Source organism: Canis lupus, chromosome 16, assembly GCF_048164855.1.
Source record: "Canis lupus baileyi chromosome 16, mCanLup2.hap1, whole genome shotgun sequence".
In the NCBI taxonomy this organism is placed as follows: Eukaryota; Metazoa; Chordata; class Mammalia; order Carnivora; family Canidae; genus Canis; species Canis lupus.
This window is the reverse complement of record NC_132853.1, coordinates 16,086,946-16,109,884: the sequence shown is the minus strand read 5'-3', so window position 1 is coordinate 16,109,884 and position 22,939 is coordinate 16,086,946. Positions and strand designations below refer to the sequence as shown.

The 22,939-nt window shown below is 48.2% G+C and overlaps 2 protein-coding genes across 6 annotated transcripts; one reads left to right on the top strand and one right to left on the bottom strand.

Moving 5' to 3' along the window:
- The first annotated feature begins 5,659 nt into the window (after nt 1-5,659).
- On the top strand, nt 5,660-11,653 carry GEMIN4 (gem nuclear organelle associated protein 4). 3 transcript variants are annotated; one of them, XM_072779126.1, is made up of 2 exons: nt 5,660-5,812; nt 8,299-11,653. In XM_072779126.1, the coding sequence occupies exons 1-2, from the start codon at nt 5,803-5,805 to the stop codon at nt 11,466-11,468; spliced, it is 3,180 nt and encodes a 1,059-aa protein (XP_072635227.1). In that variant the 5' UTR covers nt 5,660-5,802; the 3' UTR covers nt 11,469-11,653. The 3 variants fall into 3 exon arrangements, with proteins under 3 accessions (XP_072635227.1, XP_072635225.1, XP_072635226.1); XM_072779124.1 differs by lacking the exon at nt 5,660-5,812 and adding an exon at nt 6,083-6,192; XM_072779125.1 differs by lacking the exon at nt 5,660-5,812 and adding an exon at nt 6,366-6,475.
- Nucleotides 11,654-12,647: 994 nt separating this feature from the next.
- TLCD3A (TLC domain containing 3A) lies at nt 12,648-21,549 on the bottom strand. 3 transcript variants are annotated; one of them, XR_012008550.1, is made up of 6 exons: nt 21,320-21,510; nt 20,827-20,910; nt 16,045-16,249; nt 14,797-14,892; nt 13,556-14,326; nt 12,648-13,157 (listed from the first exon to the last, which is right to left on the bottom strand). XR_012008550.1 is itself a non-coding variant. In XM_072779145.1 (5 exons), exons 1-5 carry the CDS (start codon nt 21,439-21,441, stop codon nt 14,057-14,059), a joined length of 777 nt encoding a protein of 258 aa, XP_072635246.1. In that variant the 5' UTR covers nt 21,442-21,510; the 3' UTR covers nt 12,648-14,056. The 3 variants fall into 3 exon arrangements, 2 of the variants coding, with proteins under 2 accessions (XP_072635246.1, XP_072635247.1); XM_072779145.1 differs by having other exon boundaries at nt 12,648-14,326; XM_072779146.1 differs by lacking the exons at nt 12,648-13,157; nt 13,556-14,326; nt 16,045-16,249 and having other exon boundaries at nt 14,835-14,892; nt 21,320-21,549.
- Nucleotides 21,550-22,939: the final 1,390 nt, after the last annotated feature.

Genomic DNA, 22,939 nt, shown 5'->3' with positions numbered 1-22,939 from the left:
TAATTAATTTATTTATGATAGTCACACACAGAGAGAGAGAGAGAGAGGCAGAGACACAGGCAGAGGGAGAAGCAGGCTCCATGCACCAGGAGCCCGACGTGGGATTTGATCTCAGGTCTCCAGGATCGCGCCCTGGGCCAAAGGCAGGCGCCAAAACCGCTGCGCCACCCAGGGATCCCTTATTAAGTAATTCTTGATGTTTATTTCCTTTTTTTTTTTTAATTTTGTCTCCTCTCCACTCCTCAAGGTCAATCTTTTTTTTTTTATTTTTTTAAATCTTGTTTTTTAAAGATTTTTATTTTTTTAAAAAATTTTATTTATTTATTCATGAGAGACACAGAGAGAGAGGCAGAGACACAGGCAGAGGGAGAAGCAGGCTCCATGCAGGGAGCCCAATGTGGGACTCGATCCCGGGTCTCCAGGATCACACCCTGGACTGAAGGCGGTGTCAAACCACCAGGCCCTGGGGCTGCCCTTGATGTTTATTTCCAGTAACACTGTTCTTGTGCAAAGAAACTCTGCTTTTCCCAGCATATTTGGCTGCTGTCATAGGCCTTCTGAGTTTGTCTTAGTAAAATAAATGGTTTATGTTAAGTACTGAATGACTAAATACATACTAGATTTCTTTTTATCTACTTGTGTATTAGCATACCAGAACTTTTCTCTCTTAAATTACAGCTATGCATGATGGAAGTTAATGCTGTTTATCTACCTGGGACATTTTGACTTGATGATACAAGCCCCCTTTTGTCTCACTGCCAACCATTTTTCTTTTGTATTCTTTTATAATGTGTTCATCCTACAACCATTTAGTGTACAATTTTGGCATTTTATTTATGTATGTATGTATGTATTTATTTATTTATTTAATTTTTTTGAAGATTTTATTTATTCATGAGAGACACACAGAGAGAGAGAGAGGCAGAGATACAGGCAGAGGGAGAAGAAGGCTCCATGCAAGGAGCCCAATGTGGGACTTGATCCTGGGTCTCCAGGATCACACCCTGGGCTGCAGGTGGCGCTAAACCGCTGCGCCGCCGGGGCTGCCCCAATTTTGGCATTTTATCAAGGAATGCAAAAGTTTACCTCTGCATAGTCTAGCTAGTGATTTTACTTATTTGTATTTATTTTTTTTAAGAGGGAGGGAGTGGCAGAATCTCTTTTTTTTTTTTTTTTTAGATAGAATCTTAAGTAGGCTCTATACTCAGCGACATTGAGCTCAACATGGGGCTCGATCTCACAACCCTGAGATCATGACCTGAGCTGCAATCAGGAGTCGCACACTCTCACAACCCTGAGATCATGACCTGAGCTGCAATCAGGAGTCGCACACTTAACCAACTGAGCCATGTGCCCCTGGTGTAGCTAGTGATTTTAAACCACAGATATGATTACTTTTCCACCTCTGAGAATGGTATGGTCCATTAGAAAAGAAGAATATAAAATAGTTTTGCCCAAGCTGGCTTTTTACACTTGATCTTAGCCAAAAGGCCTAGAAACAATCCAAGCTGGCTTTTTAAAACAGATAAAGTTGGAAAGTTCTTTGGCTTCTCCAACGTTGTATTTTCAGAGCATTCATTTTGGTATTTTGCCTTGAGGGGTTGAGTTCTAGCATATTAAGTTTAAATTCAGATTTCCCTTGGGTTTAAATACAGAAAGAATGGCTATGTTGCAAGAGCTCCCTTACCTTAGTCTGAGGAGTTAGTATGAAATCCATATTTGCTTGACCTCTTGGTAAAATTAGCAAGGCTGTGGACATTCACAGCTCCCTTACGTGACTTTCTGCCCATCTCACATGTCACATGCAGTTGCCATTGTGATTTAGCAGAATTTTTAGGGGGGTTTCAATATGTCCACTGAAATTTATGGTGAGAGTTTTTTCTTTTTTAAATATTTTATTTATTCATGAGAGACACGGCGGGGGGCGGGCGGCAGAGACATAGGCAAAGGGAGAAGCAGGCGCCCTGCAGGGACCCTGATGCGGGACTCGATCCCAAGACTGTGGGATCACGCCCTGAGCCAAAGGCAGACATTCAACTGCTGATCCACCATGGGAAGTTTCAGTTTGAGCTAAGACTTCTTACCTTTCCCTTGGGAAGTCCATAGGAAATTTACTCTGGCCTTAATAATTAACCAAAAAGTACTCTTTTTTTAAAGATTTTATTTAATTTTAGAGAGAGTTGGGACACCTAGGTGGCTCAGCGGTTGAGCATTTACCTTTGGCTCAGGGCGTGATCCTGGTCCCGGGGTCAAGTCCCACATCAGGCTCCCCGCATAGAGCCTGCTTCTCCTTCTGTCTGTATTTCTGCCTCTCTCTGTGTCTCTCATGAGTAAATAAAATCTTTAAAAAAATATTTTTTTTAGAGAGAGTGCACATGAGCAGGAGGAGGAGCAGAGGGAAAAGGAGAAACTTAAGCAGACTCTACGCTGATCATGGAGCCCAACATGAGGCTCAATCTCTTGACCCTGAGATCATGACCTGAGCTAAAACCAAGAGTCAGACACTTAACCAACTGAGCCATCCAGGCACCCCAAGAAATACTCTTGCATCAGACTTCTATAAGGTAACATAGAGTCGATAATACAAAAATCAAAACAATATAAAAAAGGTATATTTTGGGCAGCCCCGGTGGCACAGCGGTTTAGCGCCGCCTGCAGCCCAGAGTGTGATCCTGGAGTCCTGGGATCGAGTCCCACGTCAGGCTCTCTGCATGGAGCCTGGTTCTCCCTCTGCCTGTGTCTGTGCATCTCTCTCATGAATAAATAAATAAAATCTTTAAAAAAAAAAAAGTGTATTTTGAAAAGTCTTGCTCCTATCAATCTCATTCCCCCTGGCTCCTACTTGTTAAGCAGATAAATATACTTATTTTCTCCCTTTCCCCACAAAATTCAGCATACTGTGTATACTATGTATTTCTTAATACTATATCCTACAGTTGCTTTCTGCAGTCCTACCTATGGTGCATTTTTACTTTGTCAGGTTTTATAATCACTTACAGAATGGTATGACTATACCTACAGCACCTAAGTTGACACCATTATTTCAGAGCAAGATGTCCCATTATTATTTTTACTAGTAATTCACATTTAATGTGAATCAGAGCCCTAAAAGCATCAAAATATGCTTGTAATATCCTCCAAAGAAGAGATACCAAAAAAAAAAGAGAGAGAGAGAGACACCATTATGCAATACGACTCTTACCCAACTTGCAAGAGTTCTTTAATTACTGTGATGTCCCAGGGGTACTTTATTCTCAAGTGATGTACTTAGTCTGTAGCAGCTTCCTGCAAATATGTGAACAGAAGAGCTCAAGGATATCTGGTGAGATTTGGTTTCCTTTGTCCTATGAAGTCTTTATGGTTGTTGTTTCTATTGTTTAATGGCCTTTCATGAACAGGAGCTGACCTGATGTCACAATTTATGAAAATAGTTTTTGGGGAAAAGTATTTTTTGAAGTCCCATGCCACTGCAAGGCTTTTCCTCTGAAATGTTTTTATTTATTTTTTTTAAGATTTTATTTATTCATGAGAGACACACACAGAGATAGAGAGAGAGGCAGAGACACAGGCAGAGGGAGAAGCAGGCTCCATGCAGGGAGCCCGATGCGGGACTTGATCCCGGGTCTCCAGGATCAGGCCCTGGGCTGAAGGCGGCGCTAAACTGCTGAGCCACCCTCAGTGGTTTAGCTGCCCTGAAATGTTTTTAATAATAGCATTTAGCACACCATATCCCAGTACATTGATGCCCCGGTGAGAATCAACACTAAGGAATGGAAGCTGAGCACAGGCACTTTGGCCCTTGCATGGGTCTAGGGTTTTGTAGAGCTTCTGAAACAAACTCATTTACATTTATGTACATATTGTCCCACAGACATATGTACAGAAACCAGTATTAACTATGAACTAATCCCAAGAAAAGTTGGGTTGCATGGCCTTCGATGAGGCTGTCAGAGACTGGGATTTTGAAACCATACGCTCCAGTGTTTCTCTGCTGTGTTGTCATGCATCAGTTATTTCACTAAAAGTTTGACTTCCCTCAAAATATTAACTTCATCAGAACTATGTTCTAGTAGGGGCTTTTGGTAGGACTTGACTTTAGCTTTTTGAAAGACAAAGCCCCTTTCCCCTCAGTAATGTTGGGTTAGTAGTGAATAGACAATCCCTGAAGATAAGGGGCCTCAGCCTCTTCTTTCCCCTTTCCCCAAAGGCCAAGCCTCTGGGGAACGATCTGTTGACCTCAAAACTTGGGCGTTTTCATAGCATGATCTTCCCCCCAGCCCTTCTACTCCTGCCAAGTATCTGCATATACTCTTGGAATAGGAAAGCTGGGAACTCTTAGGATCATAAAACCGGTTGTGATGGAATTTCCCTGGAGAACTGCTTTTTTATATATTTTGAACACCTCCCCAGAACTCTGTCACTTGGAGTTTAATCAGCTTTCCATTAACACTCTCTTGCAGTTTAAGTGATTTATTGATGTGTCTCGGCTATGGTGGTTATGGTTTCAGGACGTTTCAGCCGTTGGTCTTTTAAGAAACCCTTTTCGCTACCAGAGGAGCCATGCTACTTCATTGTGTTTGATATTCTGTCCTCCTTAACCAGTATCTTTTTTCTTCAGTTCTTCCACCTTGGCAACATAGATCCTCATGGCATCCATCTTGGACATCCCTTTATTCTGGTTCCATGCCTCCCACTTGGCCTTGGCTTTCACATCTGTAGCAGGTGGGGCAGGGATGTTGCAGTCGCCTTGGGTGGCCTGTTTGTAGAAGCTGTACACCAGTAGCTTCTCCTGATCACTCACAGGTCCCTTCAACTGCTTGATAGCAGCACAGGCCATCTCAAACTCCACTTGGCACATTGGGGGTGCTGAGGCCCAGCCCTTGTGTCCTTTCTGGGTGATGGCTGGCACTGGAAGCTGGAGGATGGAGAATTAGAAACACTGGAGGCTAGTGATTAGGTCTGGGAGGAAGGGAATGGGAGCAAAGAAGACAGGGTAATGTGTGAGAAGAACATAGGATGTTTGTGTATGTGTTTTCTCAGGAGTCAAATGTGTTTTTATAAAGTACAGATTGGAAACTAAGGCCCACTTGAATGGATCTCCGCCACTATTGCTCTGGATAGCAAAGTGCATTTTCTGGGGAGGGCAACCAGTAACATTTCAAAGGTGCCTTTGATGCCAGAAAATTAAGGATGCTGTCCTCCCGTGAGAAGGAAGTGTGCTGGGGGGGCGCTGCGCTGTGCCGGGAGGAGGCCTTTCAGAACCGCCAGTCTGTGCTAGTTAGTGGGCGGCCTGGGGCGGGCGTTCAGTGCGGTGAACCTTAAGCGCGGGATCCCGAGGGTTACTGGATGGAAGCGAATGCGGAGCCGAGGCGGAGCTAGTGGGGTGATCCCGTGGGGATGATCCCCCAGGGCTGCGCTGGGCGGGGCAGAAGCAGGGCAGCGGCGCGGGCCAAGGGGAAGGTGGGGACCGCGGCTTGGGGGCGGGGCGGGGCGGGGCGCGCCCGGCCGAAGGGAAGCGCGGGTCCACTTGCCGGCTGGCTTGGCGGAGGCCTCGGCTGGTAGGGGGCGCTGTGGGCCGGGCTGCTTGGGCGCCGCGGACCTGTTGGTGGGCTCTGCGCGTGCGCGCGGCGCGGCGGGAGGCCTGCGGACGGCGGCGCGGAGCCTGAGCCGAGATGGTGGGCGGGGGCTGAGGCGCGGCCCATTGTCCCGCCCTCCCGGAGCCGCCCATTGTGTCGTGGCGCCTGCGTCTCACTCGGAGCCTCGGGGGGAGGGGCGGCCCGCGCGACCCGCAGCGTCGCCGCCATGGACCTAGGTGGGTGTCGCCGCTCTCGGTCCTCCGCCCTCGTGGTCTGCGTCCCGCACCGGGCGGCCAGGGCGGTGCAGAGCGGGCCCGGGCTAAGGGAGACCTCCGGGTCGGGGAGGGCTCGGGAGGGCTCGGGAGGGCGGGGGTGTCCTCCGCGGCGGGGGTCGGGAGGCCCGGCGCTGCCGCGGCGCCGCCGCCCCTCCACCCGCGGCTTGCCCCCCGCGGGGCGCCTTTCCACGTGAAGGGCCAAGCGGATGTGAGGTTAGATTTCCTCAGAGTGGACAGGGCTCGTGCACGTGCTTTGGAAAATGCAGGCTCAGAAGGATACACCGACGGTTTCGCTTAGTTAACCGCTGCTGAGCTCTTGGGCAAGCGTCCTCTGCCATGAGGTCCTCATCGATAAAACGGGGGTGACGATCGCATACCCACCACACACAGTTGGGGGCGTTTGATTGAGAGCACGTGTATACAGGGTCGGGTAGGGTGCCATGCGCGCAGCTAGTTCAGCCGACCGGCAGTTGTGGGGAGGGCCGAGGAGCCGAGGGGGCACGTTTGATTCAGAATCCTCACAGGCAGAGCCTGGGAGAAGGGAGCGGGGAGCTAGTATATGGTGACTCCTGTCCAGCCTCCCACCCTGCCGGTCATGCAGGAGGCTGTTCTCAGAGAGCTGAGGTGAGGCACCCCAAGGTGTGCCAGTAACAGGCTGTGGAGAAATGTTGTAGTCCTGCCCCCAGCCACGGCTTCAGTGGTGCAACAGTAGAGCTCAAGAGCTTGGAGCCCTGGAGCTGTGGTGATTTCCGTCCCAGGCCCCAACTACACTATAGTTGGGACATCCTGAGCAAATTTTTCTGAATCTCAGTGGTCCCATCTCTGAAACAGAATGGTTCTCAAAAGGTTGAGGATTAAAAGAGCTCTTGCACAGTGCCTGGCACGGAGTAAGCGCTTAATAAAGTTTTGGAGTGGGCACCTACAAGCCTGTTATCCAGTTGTGATAAAAACACTTGGGATTTGCCCAGCTATTCACCAATAGCTCCTGGGACTTACTCCTTCTGGTAGCACAATGAACATACTGTCTCTGGAATAATAGGTTTTGGGGGACAAACATCTCAGCTGAGCTGATTGTGCAACAAAATTAAATTTACAGAGTCATAAGAGAACATATTTTGGGGGCCTAGGAGAGCAGCCTGAGCTAAAAAAAAGAAAGAAAGAAAGAAAAAAAAAAAAGCCAGAATCCCCAGTGAGACCTGTCAGCAATCTAATCTTCCTGGGAGTCTGCCTAGGCCACTAGGAGCCAAGGTGGATTGCCTTCACCAGTTGGTTGCATAGGAGTGCTGATCCTTTGGCCTTTTGCTGCTCTCTTAAAGTTGAAGGGCAGGATCATTTTTAGTCTCCTAAATCAAGATTCTCTCTTGCTGGCTCCTGGGAAAGATATGTACTTGGGGGCATGAGGGAACGAGGAATTGGGGGCTAACACTGAACAACTAGCTCAGTACTCAGGGTGTGACTAGTATATCGCACTTGATCCTCCCAGTCTAGTATGAAGTCTGTGTTCTCCCCACAGATGCAGAAGGGAAGCTCAGAGAAGCTCTAGCTTCTAGATGGCTGAACTAGGATTTAAAGCTGTGTCTAATTAAACCTCCCCAGATGCCTTCCTTGATAAGTGTTGATTCAGGGCTTACTGGAGAAGAGACTTTTCTTTCCTAATCTACGTATATTTTATGTCTACCTCTTGGTTTCTATGAGAGAACCAGAGCATTTGGTAGCTTGTTCTATTTGACAGAAAGAGCTGTGGGGTAAACTGTTTCCCTGAAAGGCAGAACATTTGAAATTTGTAAGAAGACTGTAAGACAAAAGGGGGAAGGCAGGACTTGTTTGATTGCTTCTGCGGCCTCAGCCCTGGCCCCTCCCTTCTTAGGCTGAATCATGATTCAGAAGCTTGACTGCCATGTTGCACAGTACGCACCCTGTCACCCCTCCTCTCCACCTCCTCTGCTGGCCCATCCGTTACTGGAGCGCCTAGCCCTTTCCTTTACACATGGTTTTCCTGCAGAATCTCATTCACTTTGTTCGTTCCATTGATCCCCTCTAGGCAGACCCCTCCCTGAGTCACATCTCAGGGTTGACTCTCCTCTTGAACATCAACCCCACATTTCCATTGCTGGAGGACATCTCTCTCTTAATGTTCTACCTCAAACTCCAAATAACCAAAACTGAACAGTGTTCCCCCCAAAGCTGTTCTGATTCTCTTCCTCCAGTGATAGCCATTGTCTTCTAAATCCAGGCTAGACTTTGAGAGTCCTTTATATTCCTTAGGTAAGTCCTTTTGATTCCAGCTCTACAGTGGCTAGAGCCATCTCTTCTTCCCCATTAGAACCCTTATCATCTCTAACCCTGGTGATGACAGCCAGCCTACCAACTGATGTCTCTGTCTAGCCTCTACTAACTATTTTAAAGATTTTTCACCACACTGTCTTGTGCGGCTTCTTTCTGTGCAGGACCTTTGAATATCTGTGAAGAAATGACTATTCTGCATGGGGGCTTTTTGCTTGCCGAGCAGCTCTTCCACCCCAAAGCACTGACAGAACTGACAAAGTCTGACTGGGAACATGTTGGGCAGCCCATTGTGGAGGCCCTAAGGGAGATCTCCTCCGCCACAACATGCTCCCAGCCCTTTGCCTGGAAGAAGAAAGCTCTGATCATCATCTGGGCCAAGGTTCTTCAGCCCTACCCTGTCACCCCTTCAGACACTGACACTCGGTGGCAGGAAGATGTGTTCTTCTCGGTAGGCAACATGATCCCTACCATCAATCACACGGTCCTTTTTGAGCTGCTCAAGTCTCTGGAAGCTTCTGGACTCTTTATCCAGCTTCTGATGGCCCTGCCCACCACCATCTGCCATGCAGAACTAGAGCGCTTTTTGGAGCACATGTCTGTTGACACTTCTTCAGAGGATGTGGCCTTTTTCCTCAGTGTCTGGTGGGAAATGATGAAGCACAAAGGCAATCAGCAGGATCCTCTGCTCTCCCAGTTTAGAACAATGGCCCATAAGTACTTGTCTTCTTCAGATGAGTTCTCCCATCCTCCAAAGAGGTTTAAGTCAGACCCAGAGGTGTGTCCCACTATGCCCCTGTTGGCCATGCTGCTCACTGGGCTAAAGCAAATCCAAAATAGAATCCTGTGCCCAGGGATGAAATGCTGCGCATTAGCCAACTTAGCAGACATGCTAACAGTATTTGCACTGATGGAGGATGACCCCCAGGAAGTGTCTGCAACTGTGTATCTGGACAAACTGGCCACAGTGATCTCCGTGTGGAATTCGGACACCCAGAACCCGTATTACCAACAGGCACTAGTAGAGAAGGTAAAGGAGGCAGAACGGGACGTCAGCCTGACCTCCCTGGCCAAGCTTCCAAGCGAGACGATTTTCACTGGGTTTGAGTTCATGTGCAGCCTCCTGCGGGAGTGGGGGAAGGAGCTGCAGACCATGCTCAACAGCAGCCAGGGGACAAGTTATGACAGCTACCGGCTGTGTGACAGCCTGACTTCCTTCAGCCAGAACTTGAAGCTCTACCTTGATTCTACCAGCTTGTCTAAGGAGGAGCGGCAGGTGGTCTCAGAGCTAGCAGAGTGTGTCGAAGACTTCCTGAGGAAAACAAACAGGGTGCTGAAGAATAAGGGCTTTGAGAAGGACATCACCGCCTCGATTGCCATGGCCATCATTGAGCAGAAGATGGACCGGCATATGGAAATGTGCTACATTTTTGCTTCTGAGAAGAAGTGGGCCTTCTCAGACCAGTGGCTAGCCTGCCTGGTTAATAACTGGGCTCTCTTCCGAGAGCCAGACTTGGTGTTAAAGCTGCTGGAAACAGTGATGGAAGTTACTGCGACAGACAGAGCCATCCCTGAATCTCAGATCAAACAAGTGATTGGCTTGATCCTGGAATGCTACGCAGACCTCTCGCTGCCAGATAAAAATAAAGTCCTCTCAGGCACCCTGCTTTCCTGGGGGCGGAAGGGTCTCTCTGAGAACCTGTTGGCTTACTTGGACGGGTTTCAGGAGGACCTCAACACAACTTTTAACCAGCTTGCGCAGAGTGCCTCTGAACAGGGCTTAGCTAAAGCGGTGGCTTCTGTGGCCCGCCTGATAATATTGCACCCGGAGATCACAGTGAAGAAAATGTGCAGCATGGCTGTGGTCAACCTTGGCACCCACAAATTCCTGGCTCAGATTCTCTCTGCCTTCCCTGCCCTTAGGTTCACCGAAGAGCAGGATCCAAATGCATCTACTACCTTTGTGGTGTCATGCCTCAAAGAAACTGTTTGGACAAAGTTCTCTACACCTAAGGAAGAAAAGCAATTTTTGGAGCTCCTGGGCTGCCTGGTGAGTCCTGTGAAGCCCCAGGGTATCCCGGTTGCTGCTCTTCTTGAGCCACATGAGGTGCTAAAGGAGTTTGTCCTGCCTTTCTTGATGCTTGATGTCAAAGAGGTAGACCTCAGTTTGAAGATTTTCCTCCAGACTCTTGAAGCAAATGCATGTTTAGAGGAATACTGGCTCCAGACCTGTTCTCCATTCCCCCTCATCTTCAGTTTGTGCCAGCTCCTGGACTGCTTCAGCAAATACTGGCAGCTCCCCAAGGAGAAACGGTGCCTCTTGTTGGATGGGAAGGATCTGGTGGTCCATATCCTGGAGATCCTCTGTGAGATCGTACTGGCTAATGCTGAGACATTTTCCCCAGACACCTGGATCAAGTCCCTGTCTTGGCTCCACCGGAAGTTGGAGCAGCTCGACTGGACAGTGCGCCTGAGGATGAAGAACCTCTTTGAGGGCCACTTCAAATGTGAGGTGCCAGCCACGCTTTTTGAGATCTGCAAGCTTTCTGAGGATGAATGGACTTCCCAGGCCCACCCTGGGTATGGGCCAGGCACAGGGCTTCTTGCCTGGATGGAGTGCTGCTACATTTCCAGCAGCATCTCTGAGCAGATGCTGTCCCTCTTGGTGGTAGATGTGGGTAACCCTGAAGAGGTCAGATTGTTCAGCAAGGGCTTTCTGGTGGCCCTGGTACAAGTCATGCCTTGGTGCAGCTCCCAAGAGTGGCAGTACCTTTACCAGCTGACCAGGAGACTGTTGGAGAAACAACTCCTACATGTCCCTTATAGCCTGGAATATATTCAATTTGTTCCTCTGCTCAACCTGAAGCCCTTTGCCCCGGAGCTCCAGCTGTCCGTACTCTTGCTGAGAGTTTTCCAGTTTCTCTGCAGCCAGAGTTGTCGTAACTGGCTTCCTATAGAAGGCTGGAGCCATGTAGTCAGGCTTCTCTGTAACAGTCTGACCAATCTCCTGGACTCCGTTAGGATGATACAGTCAGTTGGCCCTTGGGCTCAAGGACAAGAACAGGACCTGACCCAGGAAACCCTGTTTTTTTATACCCAGGTATTCTGTCACGTTCTGCACATCATGGCCATGCTCCCCCACGAGGTGTGCGAGCCGCTGTATGTCTTGGCCTTGGAAATCCTCACCTGCTATGAAACCCTAAGCAAGGCTAATCCTTCTAGTAGTTCCCTGCTCCAGAAGGTAAATGAGCAGCGCTTCTTAAAGTCCATCGCTGAGAACATTAGCCCTGAGGAACGGCGCCAAACCCTGCTGCAGAAGATCAGCAACTTCTGACTTTTGTAGACCAGGAAACAGCTGGGCCTTGCCTTGGTGGGGGGCTCTAAGGGCTCGAGCTGAGAAACACAAGCTTTTCGGTGATGTGAAATTGTACACAAGCTAAAAGTATATGGCAGTAACTGTAAAGAAAATAGTTTCTTAGGTTGTAACATACAAATTATTAAATTCACTTTTGATTTTGATCGGGTCTCTAAGTCTCGTCAGTAGTCTAGGCTTAGATGTGCTCTGCAGTTGGGCACAGCTAGGGTCTTAAAGATCAAGGCAAGCTGGGAGGGACATTTTCATAACTGGACTTATCCACCCTAGAATTTGGCAAAGAAGTCCAAAGGTGAAACCACCCAAGTGGAAAAATTGCTAGGTATGTGTTGTTTTGCTCTGAAACCCTCTTTCAATAGTCATTTTGTGGGGTCTTGGAAAGGGCAGCAAGGAAAATAACTTGTCACTGGTTAGCCGTGTGACTTTTGAACCCAAAAAGCCTGCAGCACTGTAAAAGGAAAGCATTGGACCAAGAAAATTAAATAGACTAATAACCCCAAGAAAATGAGTGTGTTCTAAATTGAGGACTTTTGCCATATAGTCAACTCCATTCAGTGGATCCAGGAGGGGCTGTGAAAACTAAGTCTGGTAAACACAGCAGAGATGGATCTAAAGGACGGGTGTAATTATCTTCTGCCTGGGGTGGGTTGTCATGGTTTTGAAGAGTGAGTGGGAGCAGGCAGTGGTGTACACAGAAGCATAAAAAATGAACTTAATGTGTCCAGTTTATATCACAGAAGTAGAACTGGCTTGGGAGGCAAGGAAGGGGGGTAGCGGATATGTCCCATCACCTTCATACACATAGCCTCACTCAAAATGAGGCATTATTTTGGTTCCCTCCTAGCTCTTAATTGGGATTCACGTAGGAAGGGAAGATTGAACCAAGAGTTACCTGATCACTGGGCTTGAACACTAGGACCTATGATGTACTCTCAGAACCCCAGAAACATATTAGAGTAACGTATGAGCTAGGCCCTCCTGAATGCTGAAAGCATGACCACAGCCCTCCACACTCCACTCTGCCAGCTGCATGGATGTGAACACAGACCAGACTCAAAGCATGCAACAAGGAGTCCAGTCAGGTCACAGAATGGGCCTGAAAAGCTGTCGGTATTGATGTATTTAACAAATGAGAAGAAGTTAGGAAACATTAGTGCAATTTAATCACCACAGGGGTGATTTATAAAGATATGACAGTAAACAAAAATGGTAAAAAAAATTACAGCATTTGACATTTTTTAAATGGCACCTATTAAAGACTGAAATAGAATTTGAGACACACATTCAGTACTTTAAAAGTTCACGGAAAACAGTGAATTAAAAGGCACTTTAAAACATTTAGATCTTTACTACCACTTTAAAAAAAAAAAAAAAAAAAAAAACCTTCTTGGTAGCAGTTTCTAAAACCCATCCTAGATGAGGAATAATTAGTATTGGCACCAGAGGATCCTGTTTGCAAATGGTAGGTGAGTCAGTCCACAGGATGTATTTTGGCCAGGGCTCTCTCGCACTCTTACTCTCCAGCCTTCTGTGGCAAAGTGGCAGTATGTTCCTTTAAGAACAGGCTTTGGAACACAAGCTCTGGCTTATTGGGAGGCAGTGTGGATGAGACCTCTCACAGTTTGGAATACAGAAGCCCGTTTCCATGTCCTATGAAACGGACAATGTCAAAGAGTGGGGTTACCCAGGAAAGAGCTTGATAGGCACCATGTCACTTTACCCCTACAGTTTTTAACAGCATCCTGTGTGTCTGGATATGGTGAAAGCTGGGTTTGAGGGGACATGCTAAGAAAGGAATAGTTTTTGTGGCTTTACAACAAGCTCACAAGTTTGATGCTGGTCTTCCCAAGTCAGCCTACAATGGCGCTGAGCTATCAGCCTCCCCACCTACTCATGTGCTTCAGGTCCCCTTCCCTGCCTCTTACCCCCGTGCCAGTGAGACTTGTGAATGGAAGTCAGTGGACATAGGAGTTCAATGTTGGCACCTGGATGGCAGGATAAGGCATGGGACCAATGGGTTATCTAGTACACAGTAAAAAACTACCTACCTACAATGATTTTCCTGGGCCAACATCACGAGGAGAGAACTTATCAAGAACCAAGTCATCACTTGCTGCTGGCCTAGTAAGCGTAGATACTGCCCTGAGTGGTTGGAAAGGTGGGTAGCCACCAAATATTTAGGGCCAGGTGGGTACCCAGACACTTATCACCCTAGTCCACCTGTCTCCACACCCCATGCTTCTACCTCCCAGAACCCTTGAGGTGGGACCCAAGGAAAGATCCTTGGGCTTGCATTAAAACCACCTTGCTGCCAATGGAGGTCTGATAGGATCCAATTGTTACTTAGAAAAAAGTGCTTTTGCAAAAGGGGCAGGTTAGAAGAGGGAAGTAATATGAATGTTCTTTAGAAAAACAAACCCATCTATCTGCTTATCATTCAATACTCAAAAGGCTGAGGCCACCCAGGGCACAATTTGGTCCGTGGAATACTGAGTGGAGGAGGCAGCTGGTGTGAGGAGGTACCCTCACTGCCTGACTTCCGGGAGCAATTAGCCATCCTTTTTGGCTGGGGCGGTGTCAAAGAGCCGGGTTGCTTTCTTGCACAGCAGAGAGAACCAGTAGATCTGGGGAGCGATGAGGAAGGCATTGGCCACATTGCAGTAGAAAGGGATGCTGAATGGCACTCGGAGTGGGCTGAGTCCCTGCTGTTGGCCATAAGACCAGTACATGAAAGGGAAGAGGAGGATCCGACAGGAAAGGAAGGTGGTCAGCGTGAGGATTCCATTCACTTTGTACAGAAGGGTGTGCTGCTGCTTTAGCTACAGGATAAAGGGGAGGAAAATGCAGTTACCAAGAGGCTGTGCCTTCAGGGAACCACTAGCCCAAGTTCCATGGCAGTGAAGCCAAGCGTCTAGTTTTCCAAAACTTGTGGAAAAGCTGACGGGAGTACTGCGTATTTGTATGTGCACACAGGCTTGCATTTTTCTAACCATGATACTGAATTTGGCCTGAGCCACTCAGCCAACAGGTACACGGAACAGTGGATTCAACAAAAAAGAAAAAAAACACAAATCTGTGGCCAGGAAAAAAAATACATAAAAAGCCATATCAAATTTGAATCAAAAGTACAATTTCATCCCCACAGGTTCAGACCAACTGACCTTTAGTCTGTCAAAGGGTCTCCTGTCCCACTATTGCAAGCACTAAGGGATTTCTCCAAGCCCCACAACCTGCCATGGAAGAGCAGAGCCGGCTTCCTCCACACCACCGCCATTTCATTCATACATGCCTGAATCAGGACTCTGCCCAGTGACACAAACGGAGTGCTCAGTTCTGCCATGAAGATGCAGCCAACAAAGAAGTCCCCAAGGTCTCCCCTAAGCCTCTGCAGAGGAAAAGGGGGAAAAAAGAGAAATAAGAACTAGAGGTTAAGGAACCACTGGAAGGAAAATTCTAACTAGGGCTATTGGAAAGGGTAACCATGAGAGACCATGAAGGGAAAGGGAAATGCTAACTGACCAAGGACGACAGTTAATTCTCTGCTGCTTCCATAGCAATAGCCCTCCGGGGGTCAAATCCCTAGGACCCAGAGGCAACCTCAGAGATCAGCTGATTGCATCACACACCAAGCTTTTTCTGAATTTCAATGTCAGCTGGAAGAACCCTGTAGCCTACTTTTGGGTATCTGACTTAGTCATGCCAAGGGCACTTGGCCAATTTAATTCAACAAAATATGTGCCAGGCCCTGTACTAGATGTCAGGGTTCCAAAGCAATCAGGGGAAACTTCTTTTAAGAATGTAATGTACTCCACCACTCATTTTATCTGGTCAAGAAAACAGGATAGCACAGAATAGCAGCTCTGTCACTACCACTGAAGTAAGTTACAATAAGTAAACTCTTAGAGCCCCAGTTTCTTCCTGTCTGGCTAGTAGTATCTAATTATCATTTCTAATAACTTCTAATTATTAGTAGAAAGCTGTGAGCTTTTCAGCCCAGTGCTTATCACCTGATAGGCACTCAGGAGTTACTAATTTCCTTTCTGCAGTCTCATTTCTCTTCCTCACCAGGTGGGAAAATGGACCCGAGAAGAAATTGGAAGGCTACCTGCCTTGAGAGGGGGCTTTTGTGACATCAAAAGAGCACATATGGTACTTTGGCACTGTTACAGCAAATAACCAGTTGACTGAGCTACTCTCATTTTTTAAAACAATTTTTATGTTGTTTAGTATTGTATTTTATACTGTTTTTATATTTTATAAACTGAAGACAGAGTCTGACAGAGCCTAGGGAATCACAGAGGGCTGGGGGATTGCATAAAGGAAAACGGTAAGGAAGATCATGAACATTTCACATTGCATTGTCTTCTATAGGATCTGCCTGGGAGATTTTCCTGTGCTGCTGCTGGCACACAAGAGTGGGTGCAGGAGGACGGGGAAGGGAAAGAGGGACAGTCCACACTTGTAATGGGCAAGATACCAGCTTCACAGGAGAAAATGAGTGAGTGAGTCTGTTGGTGGCTGTTCTGGAAGGTCATACCTGTGCAACTGGCACAAGGACAAACAGGATGACTGCGTGGTGCGCAACCATGAGGCGATTTTTACTTAGGAAGTTTCGAAAAGTGGTGAGGGAGTGTCTGTGGTTCTGGTCTCTGGTTCGGTACCACTCACAGAGGTACATGGCGTAGGAGTCATAGATCATGTACGGAATCAAGAACCAGACATACTCTCGGGCAAGCCAGTGCCTAAAAGAAAGCACAGGAACCGTCCATGAGATGATTATGGATATCAACTATGAAGGCTCAAAGCCAACCTCTTCTTGAACACATCCCCTTCAGCTTTGTACCTGACTAGCTATTTTTACTCCCAACGCTTTACAGTTGAAGATGCTGGCAGTGATAAATAAGGCAAAATAAACAGCTTTAAACTGTTGTTTAAATTACAGGGCAAATTAATGAGTGTCAGAGGAAGAAAGCTGGGACTCACTCGGCACCATGTTTCAGTAACTATTGGCCACTACTTCCCTGATTTAGCTACTCATTTCTAATGGATTTTCTGGTATTTTGTGATATAAGCTAACTTTGAAATAGAAACCTCTACAAATGATTCAAGTGCTCCACCAAGAAACTGGTTTGAAGGTATTCCAAATGCCAAATCCAATATTTCCAGTTTAACTCCACTTAGTTGCTCAACAGTTGGGAGTTTCCTCTTGCATCTGCTTGCCACTCCACTTTAGGGAGTTCCTGGGAAGCTACCCTGACCATTTTTTCTGTATAATTCTATAGCTAATCCCAATTCCACTCATTAAGAAAAATATGTCTGGAAATGAGCCCAAAGCTCAAGGGTTACCTTAACAGCAGTCAGATACCAGAAGAGAGGCTGGAACAAAAGACAGTGTTCCCATTTACTTGTCCAAGGGGGTTGAGTCAATATTTGCTGAGTCTAAATCCCTGTTTATCACAGTCCCAGAGCAGATTACAAGTCTCTAATTTCTTTTTTTTTTTTTTTTTTTAAGATTTTATTTATTCTTTTGAGGGAGAGAGAACATGAGCAAAGGGGAGGAGGAGTGGGAGAGGGAGGAGCAGATTTCCTGCTGAGCAGAGAGCCCAACACAGGGCTCAATCCCAGGACCCTGAGATCACGACCTGAGCAAAAGGCAGACACTTAACTGACTGAGCCACCCAGGGCACCCAGAAAGTCTCCAATTTCTACAATTTTGTTCCGAAATGAGAAATAATCGTTCTATAGAAAATGTGAAAAAAAATCAGAAGAGAAATTATACACTCTGCTGAGAAGGATTAGCTTCATTCAATCAGCACATTTTTACTGAGCATCCATGTGTCAGATAAAAGAAACAATTTGGTTTCATGGTTCTCAAACTACCTGAGTGTCTAACCTGCAGTGCTTGTTAAAGGCTCTTCTGCCCAGAGACTCTGCATGCTATGCCTAGGAACCTCAAATCTTTGTTTTTAACTTTGTCAAAGGTGATTTCCTAAGAAGCCAGTCCACTGCACTGCAATATTGGAAATATACTCTAGAGAGGGTACCATTCAGGTTTCTGTTCCGGACTGAGTCCACACTTGTCACAGCACAACTAAATCATTAAGAAGCAATGAAACACAGAGGCACCTGGGTGGCTCAGTTGGTTAAGCCTCTGCCTTCAGCTGAAGTCAGGATTCTGGGGTCCTGGGATCAAACCCCATGTCAGGCTCCCTGCTCAGCGGGGAGTCTGTTTTTCCCTCTCCTCTCTGCTTGTGCTCTCTCTGTATCTCTCTCAAATAAATAAATAAAATCTTAAAAAAAGAAGTAATGAAACAAGCAGACAAGTAAATAAATGCAAATATAACATATTTGTATGTGAATTAATTAGCCCGGTTCCATTCAGGCAGAAAGGTGTGATAATTAGTCTACTGCCCATCCATTGCTTTATGGAAGCAATTCCAAGTAAAATAACTATGAAGAACCTACTAAAAGCTTAACTGAAATATAACCGGCTCCTTCCCTTGAGTGGAGCCTGGGGTTTTAATATTTTGCACACAGTACCAATCCAATGAGAGCTGAAATTGGGGCTGATAGGTAGAATTCTCTGAAGGCTTATTAACAAGAGATCTGGATTAGAATCTTAACTCCCACCAGTCTAGGACTTAACTTTCTTTTGTAATATCAAGATAATAATTCTTGTTTTACTTCCCTGACAAAGTTATTGTGCAGATTAAAAAACTAGAAGTGTGCAAGTCCTTTCCGATGTAAAAAGTACTATCCAAATATAAGTATTTAAAACCCCTATGCCTGGGGCTATGACTGTTGGCCCTTTAAGGGATCTGGACTCCTTTAAGAATCTCCTGAAATCTTTGGTCCTATACCACATTATGCATATAATTTGTAAATTATGCATAAAGTATGTGTGTGTATATATGTATATATATAATCTATATGAAAGCATAAAATGAAAAGGCATATAATAGGGGTGCTTGGGTGGCTCAGTTAGTTGAGCGTCTGCCTTCAGCTCAGGTCATGATGTCAGGGTCCTAGGACAGAGTCCCACATGAGGCTCCCTGCTCAGTGGGGAGCCTGCTTCTCCCTCTGCCACTCCCCCTCCTCCACTGGGACACAGGTGCACATGTGCAGTCTCTCTCGATCTCTCTCTCTTGACCTCTCTCTCTCTCTCTCAAATAAATAAAATCTTGGGGTGCCTGGCTCAGTCGGCCAAGCCTCTGCCTTCAGCTCAGGTCATGATCCTGGGGTCCTTAGATTGAGCCCCGCATCATGCTCCCTGTTCAGTGGGGAGTCTGCTTCTCCTTCCTCTGCCTTTCTTCCCACTTGCGCATGCTCTCTCAAATAAATACTTTTTTAAAAATAAAATCTTAAAAAAACCCACATATGATTGAAAAATAGTAGAGTGTACAGTATATGAGCCCCAAAAGGACATTTTTTTTTAAAGATTTTATTTATTTATTCATGAGAGACACAGAGAGAAGCAGAGACAAAGGCAGAGGGAGAAGCATGCTTCCTGTGGGAAGCCTGACATGGGGCTCAATCCCAGGACCCCAGGATCATGGCCTGTGCCAAGGCAGACGCTCAACCACTGAGCCACCCAGGTGCCCCAAAAGGCCTTTTTTTAAAGATGATCTAGGTGCCTTTAAGACATCCTTACACATACATGTAAAGGCAGAGGGCACAGAAATGTGTCTATCTCCATTTTGTAAGTAGAGAATCTAAGACATAAAGATACAAAAAAGGAGGAACCTCAAAAGCAAACTCAGATGTCCTACCATGATCAAACCACTAAAAATACAGAGCTTCTGAGGGGAAAACACAACAGTGGTGCTATATAGGATTGACAGTTAATGATTCGCAAATATCTTCTGAAATGTATACTAGGTGCCTGCTGCTTACCCTCATATTAGCTCAAAAAATGCTGTGAAGTCACAATTGTCATTTTAATCTTTGCAAAGGAGGCGGGTTTTAAGTCTGATATGACAAACTGGGGACAGTGAGGGACCTTGATGCATGATCAGAAAATGCTCGATGAAAATAAAAATTTAACCCAGACAAGCAAATGCTGTTAGCCCTGCTGTTAGCCTGCAAAGTCACTTGACCTATCTTCTCTTGGCATCTATAATTCATTGCTGATAGCTGGTTTTGTCTAAAAAGAAGCGTAGAAAGAAATGTACAAAAGTCACAGAGGCAGGACTAATCCCAAATAAGATCCAGACACTAAAAAAAAAAAAAATCCAGACATTAAATTTGCAGGCCACAGTGAAATGGATATCCTGCTCCTGCTCCCATCACATTCCAGTTGCAACAGGTAAAAAGCAGGACACTTTGCAGAATCAACAAGAGTTAAAGGACTAGGAAAGGCTGTGAGACTTTCCCTGCACATTTGACTATTGCTCTTCCACTAGGAGAAAGAGTGGTTCTAGGAAGACAGGTTAAAAAAAAAATAAAAATAAAAATAAGGGATCCCTGGGTGGCGCAGCGGTTTGGCGCCTGCCTTTGGCCCAGGGCGCGATCCTGGAGACCCCGGATCGAGTCCCACGTCGGGCTCCCGGTGCATGGAGCCTGCTTCTCCCTCTGCCTGTGTCTCTGCCTCTCTCTCTCTCTCTCTCTCTCTGTGTGACTATCATAAATAAATAAAAATTAAAAAAAAAAAAAAAAAAAAAAAGCTTTTTAGAAAGAGCGGAGGGCGGGGTGGGCGTGTTCACAGTTGCCCAGATCTAAGCACTATACAAAGTAGACCATCCAGGTCTTTATGATTTGTTTCACTAGATGTGTATTTCCTGACCCGCCTCTGGACTGACCTCTAATTCCCCTACAGGTCAGTCTTCTGAAAGCACTAGAAGCCTCTTCGTTGCCTTTAGCAAATCCAGAGGAAAGACAGGAGCAGCCCTTGTAAATAAGGGTTGGTGGATTTGTTCCTTTCCATAGAGGGTCTCTGCTAACCACACTGGGCATACGTTGGCCAAAGAATACTCCAGAGCAGGATCCAGGTGAAGTCATTTAAAAGAACCACAAACCAGACTCCCACCTCCAAATAATTCTCACTCTTAGGTATCTATCTCATAAAGAGCTTGAATCGATGGGCCACCTTAAATCAGACTTAGACCCTGTCATTGTCTAGCGCGTCTTCAGTCCTAAGTGGGCGAGGCTGACAGGTAAGGAGAGGAAGAGATACTAATTAGGGAGCTCAAGGTTGCCCATCAATCAGCTACCCAACAGCATGTGCTGAAAGAACCAGCGCCTTTGCGCCGCTCAAATGTGGAAACTTCGAACGAGTTCAGCGCTGTCGTTCGTGCGGCTTTCCGCGGGCATCGCAGGTTACCTGTCCGTGATCACGTCGCTGCAGGAGCGGATGATGACGATCCCTGACCCGGTGGCCAACACAGCCTGCACCGAAGAAACCAGCCTAACGTGCGGCAGAAAAGAAGAGGGCAGGGGTGGAAATGCAGTCCGCGGCCAGCGTGAATGCCAAAGCCCGGGCGGCCGCGCGGGGAGCACGGGGTCCCGCCGCCGCCGCGCTCCCGGCCCCGAAGCAGCTGGCAGACGTGGGCCAGCGGCTCCCCGCCGGGTCCCCGCCGCGTGGGCGCCCTCCGCCCTCTCCCTCTCCCTCCCGGGGCGGACTCCGGGGTCCTGGAGAGCTCTGGCCAGCGCCCCCGAGGGGCAAGGCACCAGGGAGGCAGCCCCCTCGCTTCCTGTCGCCCCCCTTTTCCGCCCTCGGCGCGGCGCAGGGCCGGCAGGGGCGGGCGCCGGCGGGTCGCGGCGGGCAGGGGCGGGCAGGGGCCGGCGCCCGGCAGCCGGCGGGGCCTCGCCCGTACCTGGTGCTGATCATCACGCAGTCGCTGTCGCTCCATGCGGGGCGCGCGCGGCGCAGCCCCCAGGTGCAGAGCGCGAAGAGCCCGGGGAAGAAGAGCGAGCCCCAGGCCAGCGTCAGCAGCATGGGTGCTCGGGGGCGGTCGCCGCGCTCGGCGCCCTCGGCGTGGCTCAGGTCGGCTCCGCGCGACTCCCGACGGGCGAGGCCCGCCCGCCCCTATTTCAAGCCTCCGCCCCCGCCCCCGCCCGGCCCCCGCCCGGCCCCGGCCCCGGCCCCGGCCCCGGCCCGCCGCGACTCCGGCAGCCGCCGGGCTCGGCCCAGACCCCGCAGCGCGGCCCTCCGCGTGACCAGGCAGGCGGCCGCGATAGGCGCGGGCCGGCCGGGGGGGGCGGGGTCTCGCCGCCGCCGCCCCTGGGCCCGAGGCTGCCCCGGGTTCCCCGGCCGGCCAGGTTCCGAGGGCTCCGCCGCTGCGCCCTGCACGAGCGTCGTGGAGCCGCGGCAGCGGCGGGCGGGGCCGAGACTCCCGGGGCTTCTGTTCCGTCACCGCGGACGCATCCCCTCCCTGCGGGACCAGCCCCGACGGACCAAACGCCCCGCACCTGCCCTCTGCTCCCCAGCCCGAGGCCACGGGGGGGGCGGGGGGGGCGGGGCAGAAGCAGGTAGAAGCCCCCCCCCCCTCCCCGAGAGTGGGCGAGCCCTCCAGGCCGCGCCGCGCCATCTGTCTGACCGTAGGGAGAGGACAGGTGGGCTTGTGGCCATCTGCCCGCCTGGCATATGTACCAGGCACTCCTGCGTCCAAATAGGAGTCTTAAGGAAATGATCTCTCTGTAGGCCAAAAATGGCTTTTCCGCGTCCTGCCAACTGCTGCAGTTCCTCCAGAAGGGGCGGAGGTCGCTCCGAAAAGCATTAAATCCTGCTACAGAAGCCCGCAGACCCTCTCTCGCTGTGCTTAGCGAGGTGGAATTCTGTGTCTGCGGACTTTGTGTGGCCCTGCGCTACTGCCTCGGGCCTTTATCTTCCTCAGCGAACGAGGGTGGGAAAGACCATTCATTTAGGCCTATTGCGGTTGAAAGGCTCTGTGGGTCTCTTACCACCATGACCATGCAAAATGCTGAGGAGAGCCCTGTAAGAGATCTCAGTCTCAAACAATGGGTTCAGCCAGTCTGGGCCACTGTTTCATTTGTGAAACAAAGAGGCTGAGCTACAAACTCTTTAAAGGTTCCTCCAGTTCTAAATTCTTCTGATTCTATGACTTTTTTTTTTTTGAAAGATTTTATTTATTTATTCATGAGAGACACACAGAGAGGCAGAGACACAGGCAGAGGGAGAATCAGGCTCCGTGCACAGAGCCGGATGTGGGACTCGATCCTGCGACCTTGGAATCAGCCCAGAGCAGAAGGCAGATGCTCAAACGCTGAGCCACCCAGGAGTCCCTGATTCTATGACTTTTATAACATGATTTCAGTTAGATGCCAATTAAATTTCTCTTTAATTAATAATTAATCATGGCCGTTACTGATGTAGAAGCAAATATAAACAGAGCTTTTAACATCTCATATTATTATTGAGGGATTTAACCAACATTAAGGAAACAGAATACCCAAAGGAAGGTCTGAAATTTCTT

Excerpts from the sequence above, each read along its gene's own strand:
- TLCD3A (XM_072779145.1), bottom strand. The coding sequence starts at position 21,441 with ATGCTGCTGACGCTGGCCTGGGGCTCGCTCTTCTTCCCCGGGCTCTTC. Across the intron at positions 20,911-21,319 it reads TGCGTGATGATCAGCACCAG|GCTGGTTTCTTCGGTGCAGG; the intron begins GTACGGGCGAGG and ends GCCGCACGTTAG. Across the intron at positions 16,250-20,826 it reads AGCGACGTGATCACGGACAG|GCACTGGCTTGCCCGAGAGT; the intron begins GTAACCTGCGAT and ends GCTTTCTTTTAG.